The 6,701-nt window shown below is 37.3% G+C and overlaps 1 protein-coding gene across 1 annotated transcript; it reads left to right on the top strand.

Moving 5' to 3' along the window:
- The first annotated feature begins 2,603 nt into the window (after positions 1–2,603).
- On the top strand, positions 2,604–5,825 carry RHIMIDRAFT_288357 (galactose oxidase). The gene is made up of 9 exons (XM_023613558.1): positions 2,604–2,817; positions 2,870–2,962; positions 3,036–3,101; positions 3,152–3,307; positions 3,368–3,467; positions 3,533–3,744; positions 3,803–3,958; positions 4,030–4,199; positions 4,263–5,825. The coding sequence occupies exons 1-9, from the start codon at positions 2,616–2,618 to the stop codon at positions 5,442–5,444; spliced, it is 2,337 nt and encodes a 778-aa protein (XP_023471178.1). The 5' UTR covers positions 2,604–2,615; the 3' UTR covers positions 5,445–5,825.
- Positions 5,826–6,701: the final 876 nt, after the last annotated feature.

The raw sequence follows: 6,701 nt of genomic DNA on the forward strand, positions 1-6,701 counted from the left end.
AAGTGGTTCATGTATTATTACCTTAGAAAACCATGACAGACAACCGTAGAATATCACTCTCGTTGATACAGTCGTGGATTTGGAACACGACGGAACGTGTGGAGGCTCTCGTTGTGGCATGTTGGACAGTACCTACTGGTCTTGTACTCGTCTATAAGAAAGACTTGGAACTCATGTTTCTTGAGGAGTCTTCGGAAACCAAGGTCACGGATGGGCTCATAATACCTACCATGGGGAGTAGACCAGTTTCCTATCACAAACACGGCGTCTTCTCCAAATTTGGCGCGTAAGTCTTGGATAAGCTTTTGATCGGCACGTTGCTTGTTGAAGTACGCCGAAAGGCGGACCTTGCGAAAGAGGGAGTATCCATTATCATGATTTGTGGTGGTATGTCCATAGAATCGATTGAGAACGGCACGCTGTTCAGATCTGGCTTGAAGGAAGCGGCCAAAGCCTTCTACGGATACGGTGCTGCTTGGCTGTTGGGAAAGGGCTTGCTCGGCTTGAACGACATCAGAATTCTGGACTTTGAGGCCTTACAGCGCTATCCATAGCAAGATAATACCATTTCATATGTGGGCACTGATCCATTTCATCCATTGTGGCCTTCAGAAAGCTAAAATAATGACCAATTACTGTCCCTATGCTCGTTAGCTCAACATAACCTTTTCTCTTTCTTTTCTTGGCTGGTGGCTGCGGTAATCTCAGGCTACACTTTATTAATCCTAAAGCAGAAATCGCACCTAAAATCGTTGTTGTTTGTGCTCGGGTTTTGGGCACTGTGACCACAGCAGGCAGTCCTTTTTTTGACCAGGCCATACTACATTTTAAATTAATATGAAACGCAGACTCATCGAGAAAGACGCAATTAGTTTTAAAGTCCATGTCTGTACACTCCCACCTATGAATCCAGTCAAAACACTCCTGAATTCTTTCTTCACTGTTTCTATCTACGGACTGAAATTGGGCTTTTTTGAGTGACAAATTACATTCAGTTCTTACAAAATTGTAGACAGTGCTTTTAGAGACCTTGAGATCCTGAAACTTTTGGACTAGTCGCTCCACTACTTACTCCAAGACGGATGAAGGATTTTCATTTATATACTCCAAGATCACTTGCTTGTGTTCTTCATGAAGTATACGCGAGCGACCGGTTTTCTTATGCTTTATAAAAACACTATCAGCATCCGTTTTGTACATTTGAGCCCATCTTTGAGCTGTGCGAACATGAATACCTAACTGTTTTGCAGCAGCTGAAGCACTCATAACTTTCACAAACATCAGTTTAAAGAATCTAACTTTGTCTTGATCCGTATAGAGTGCGTACGCTCGCTTACTCGACGCCTCCTTCATACAAACATCTACATCATGTTTTGCATCTTCATCGGCCGTAGAGGCTACGACGAAATTTATTCTCCTTAGGCTGGTTATACAAATACTGAATGTATGAACTAGCTGTTTCTAGAGCATATCGCTCCTCATCAATAATGTAGCCCATAGGCTCAGGTCTACCGTATTAAACGACTGCATTACCGTGCCCGTCTTCATAGAAAATTTTGAAAGCTCATATTGTAACACTTAGTTTTTAATGAAAAAGAGAGCTGACGGTGCTTTCATGCCTAATATACTCATATTTTGTACGACAAAGCTTCTACATATACGAAATCAACCAATGGTTAACATGACATTAGAATTTAACAAGCGCGAATTTTACTCTTGGCATCAGTGTCAATAATTTTTGGAAATACAGTATAACAACCCTAAAAGAGTGTGCTGATCATCTCTCCATCCTTCATGATCCTTTTCCTGTCATATCACAAAATATTCATTTAAGAAATAGCTCCGTCGCTCCAAAGAAAGAATAACAGTTTATCATTGGCTCATTCCCTGTGCAAGCTTATCATGGAAGAACCGAGTATGGCTCAATTATATCATTATAGAATTAAAAAAAAAGCTATTCAAGTGTGTATACTTTTTTAATTGGATAAGTAGGTTTAGTATGAAAGAATGTTTAAGTTTGATGTAGTGTTTTTTTTTTTTTTCTTTTTTCTAGCTGTCACTTTCGACCTCCTTTTTTTGGTAAAAGACTGCATCTGCTACACCCCCTTTTTTTCAGGTGCTCATGCCTTATTCCAAAAGATAGCAAGCACGTGGCACTCCTTGAAGCAGTAAAAGAATGTAAAGCACAAAATATGACTATTCTTTATCACTCATGAATCAAAATGCTGGTCTGTGCACTTTTTATCTTAAAGTCGCTCTTAATACATGTCAATTTAAAAAAGATGAACGACATATTCTGACTTGAAAAATATGGTAAATGACACGTTTTGTGCCTCAAACGAGAGACAATCCACTCACTGTACAACCCAAAGGATAACAGACAAAATGATTCAAGCATAAAAAGTGTCTCTCCTTTTGTTACTATAATCAAGAGGTGTGAATACAGGGTTCAAATGGACCAATTGATGATGAATAGAGAAAAACGCCCTTGAGCCAAGAGAGAGATGAACATTTTTGATCGTTGCATTTTAAACCCAGAAGAATAGACGACAACACTGTTTATTTTTATCACTCTTTCTTTATTCTTTTTATTCTTTTTATTTGTCGCTTTGGATATGACTCTGTTTTCAAAGTTTACAAAACACGGCAATAATGAAAAGACTATACACCCTTGGTCACAACGTAAATTGAATGGAAGTAATGCTGCATTACCAAGATTTGGTCATGGAGCAACCATGGTTGACAGCCAGTACCTTCTTGTCTTTGGTGGATATCATAAAGGCAACACCAAGAAGAATTTATTTTTAATTGATACCAGTAATAAATATACAAGTTCAATTTAAACATATAAAAACCAATTTTTGTTTAGACACGTTATCTGCTACGTCAATACAAGCTACAGGCGATATCCCTTCTCCAAGGAGTTTCACAGCTATTACCTGCATTAATGGACTCGTCTTGTGTAAAAACAGAGAGAAAAAAAAATATATATTTCTATGTTAATGTTAATATGGTACAATTTCCTTTTATGTTAGTGTTTGGCGGTGAGCCTATTATAGCTGGTGATCAATGGGATTCTGAATTGTATATTTTATATACCAGTAAGTCAATAAACATAATATTGTTTATAGATAATCATTCTTGTACGTAGATTCAAAACAGTGGTCAAAAATTAGAGTAAACAGTGATATGCCTCGTGGTAGATCTGGACATACAATATCAGCCCATAATGGAAAGATGTACGTCTGGGGTGGACAGCACCAAGGTCAATACTTGAATGACTTGTTGATCTTTAGCTTGAAAGATTGTAAGTTGTACGTCAAAAGTAAAGGTGATGAGTATTGATCTTTTTTTATCGCGTCAATAGATCCAGCAAAGGCAGAGTGGGAGTTTGTTCCAAGCACTGGCCTTGCACCATCTCCACGAGCTGGACATATCTCAGTTGTCTATGACAACAAATTATACATGTAATACAGTAATACAAAATGTTGTGTATGTGTTTGTGTTTATGTACTCATTTTATTCCTGATAGCTTTGGTGGTATTAATGCTAGTCACTTGTATAATGACATATGGTGCCTTGATCTCGTCACACGAGTATGGTCTCAAGTTGAAGCTGTTGGCTACATACCAGCACCTAGAGAAAGCTGTGCAGCTGCGTTAGTAGATGATACTATTTACATATTTGGTGGGAGAGGCTTAAACGGTTTTACATTAGGTGACCTGTACGCTTTTCGTATTAAAAGTAAGCTCGTCATTTAAAATGACAACACTGTATGGACTTTTTAATCATTATCATCTAGGCAGGAGATGGTACACGTTTCAAAATATGGGTTCACCTCCTTCAGCTAGATATGGAGCAACCTTAACTCTCAATCAAAACAAGATCTTTGTGTTTGGTGGGGATTCTCTTTACGGCAAAGTAGACGATGGATCATATGTGTACATTTTAGATTGCTGTAAGATGTGTTTCCGACTTACGAATCCATAAGCTAATCCTCTATCTTTTTTTTTATCTTTTTTTTTGTAGCCAAAATAAAATACCCTCCAGAAGAAGTACTAGAGAATGAACGAAAAACTCCTATTCCCCGACATTTAAATCCACCAGGCATTGTGCTGAATGATACCAAAGAAATCTTAGCTCCTCCGTCTCCAAGTAGACTAGAATTACAAGCACCTAATATCCCTCAGATGCAGCAGGTAATATTTCAAATGAGATGATATCATGACATAGTTCCCTTATTATAACTATCTGTCCGACAGTATACCATATTACCAGACAGACCAAGCAAAGCTGAAGAATGCCTGGACCGACGAATGTCAACGTCAATCGCAGGAAGCACCTCAAGCAAACAACGACCTTATCAACAGTCTGCTGTACTATCACCAACACCGCCACCACGTCCTCCTCGGGAAGGAGTGATGCTGAATATACCAAAACGAACCTCTGATCCTGATTCGGAAGATAAGAGTAGACTACTGAGAGAGATCATGGCTCGCGACGCAATTATTACAGAGATGCAGAAAAAGGAACAGTGGTGGCGTACGGAAGTGTCCATTTCACGGCATCTACGGGCTCGTCTAGGAGAAGAGTTTATGGATGATGTATCAGCACAGGAAGCAGCACTTTATTCCTTTGAGGACGATGACAGCAAAGATGACAAGCTGCTATTGTTTGAGCAGCTTATCAATTCAAAGACTGAGGTTCGAAAAATTAAGAATACTATTGCCAAGCAATCAGAATTGTTATTCCAAAATTTGTTGAAAGCAGAGAAAATAAGAACCGTTGCTCTGGAAGAGGCCTCATACTATAGATCCAAGTACACAGCCTTGAAAGCGAAGGATAAAACGGCTTTAGGTCTGCTGGAAACAGACCGGGTCGAATTATTGGAGAAAAGATTAAGAGACGCTTATGCACAAAGAGACAACATCAACATGATGCTATCCAAAGTTCAAAAACAATCTCAGGAAGACCAAACAGCAAGACTGCTTGCAGAAGAACGTGCATCGATTGCACAGAAGCAATCTGAAATGGCCCAGGAGGCTCACCAAGCAGCGCTTGAGAAAATATCTAAATTGTACAGCCAAATACTGAAAGCCGAGTCAAAATGTAGAGATGACGCTATATACATTGCTGATCTGTCAAATAAGCTAGCTACTCAGCTCTCACTAAAGGATGGCGATACAGACTTGTCTGAAATTCACATAAAAATGGTTCATTTGGAAGCAGCGAATATCAAATGTCGAAGTGAAGTAGCAGCTTTGTTGAAGCAAATAGAAGAAAATCAAGATGAACAAGAAGCTCTGGAGGCTTTATTGGGAGAAAAAGATCATGCTTATGCAGAAACTTTACTTGAGCTCGAAAAGGTTCGTATTGAACTAGAACTAGTAAGGAGAAGCACACCGAACGACATAGATGGTAACACACAAGCATCAAATGCTTGAATAAAACACTTCTTTTGATTTTTCTGTCCTCCTCCGCTATTTCTACTTTATTTCCAAGCACATTGAAATTAATTGGTACATACTTTTCAATTTTACGGATACAGTACTGTAATTTTTACAGCACTTGGCTATAATAGATTTATATTCTTTATCATGTCTCGCTCAAAAATATCATACGACGACAAATGTGCTTGAATTAGCTGTTACATCTTGGATAAATTCACCAAAAAAATGAAGATAGACCAAACTTCACTTTCGCTTTTTCATTTAAAACGGGCTACAAAGCTGCATAAATAGGTCACTTTTTCAAATTAAAGGATTGTCGTAGTTAAAGTAAAAACCAACAGGAAATGTACCAATAAAAATAAAATAAAATAAAAAAAAAACACGTAAATGAAAGTTTGCGTTTGTTTACCTTTTATATAAGTCTTTATAAATTCTTGCCCTTTTGTTATGTTACAACAAAGAATTTAAAAGGATTACAAATTTTTACTCTTGTTTTGCTGAATAAAGTGAGATATGTGTGGTTATTATGTTAAATGTTTTTATTAAGGATTATAACGTTTATCAAAAGACTCATTTTCTGTTCGTTTTGGCATTTATTCATGGGATAGTGATAAGATTAATCCTTTTGTGAATGAAAAAATAGAAGAGGTTCGAATCTTCTAGTGTTTTTGCAAGTAATGACCAATTTCTATACAAAAGAAAGTCTTTTTTTTTTTAATTTAAAAGAATGCAGTATTTATGAAATTTCATAGTTGATGTCCCGCTATGATCACACGTGGTAAGGTAGTATCGATCTTCGACTAAATGTAACGAGGATAACGTATGTGTTACACGCCGTAACAATAGGCTTGAGTGACAAATTTGCATCTGACAAGCAGACAGATGACCTTATCACAGCATCTCTTAATACCATGGCCTATATAGATAATCATATAGAACTTATGTAACAGGAAGCAGCTAACCATAATGGTTATGCTTTTCTCTTTCTTGATTTGATTGTTAGTTACTTTATTTCCTTGGTTTATCATTTATGATTCGCTTTTTTAATAGATTGCTTCCTCTAGTGCACTTTATATAGAAAAAGTAAGAAAGACAACAGCAGAAAAGATCATGTATAGATATTTCACTGTATTGTAAATAGAAAAAGAACAGTTAGGATAAGGGCAAATAGTATGTTTAAAGTCTAGTATTGCTTTTACGTTATGTCAATTGTGTGCCTTATTCATAAGCATAACTTAGCCAAAAAAAAAA

Source organism: Rhizopus microsporus (assembly GCF_002708625.1).
Source record: "Rhizopus microsporus ATCC 52813 unplaced genomic scaffold scaffold_1, whole genome shotgun sequence".
Classification (NCBI taxonomy): domain Eukaryota; kingdom Fungi; phylum Mucoromycota; class Mucoromycetes; order Mucorales; family Rhizopodaceae; genus Rhizopus; species Rhizopus microsporus.

Excerpts from the sequence above, each read along its gene's own strand:
- RHIMIDRAFT_288357 (XM_023613558.1), top strand. The coding sequence starts at position 2,616 with ATGACTCTGTTTTCAAAGTTTACAAAACACGGCAATAATGAAAAGACT. Across the intron at positions 2,818-2,869 it reads TTTATTTTTAATTGATACCA|ACACGTTATCTGCTACGTCA; the intron begins GTAATAAATATA and ends ATTTTTGTTTAG. Across the intron at positions 3,959-4,029 it reads TGTGTACATTTTAGATTGCT|CCAAAATAAAATACCCTCCA; the intron begins GTAAGATGTGTT and ends TTTTTTTTGTAG.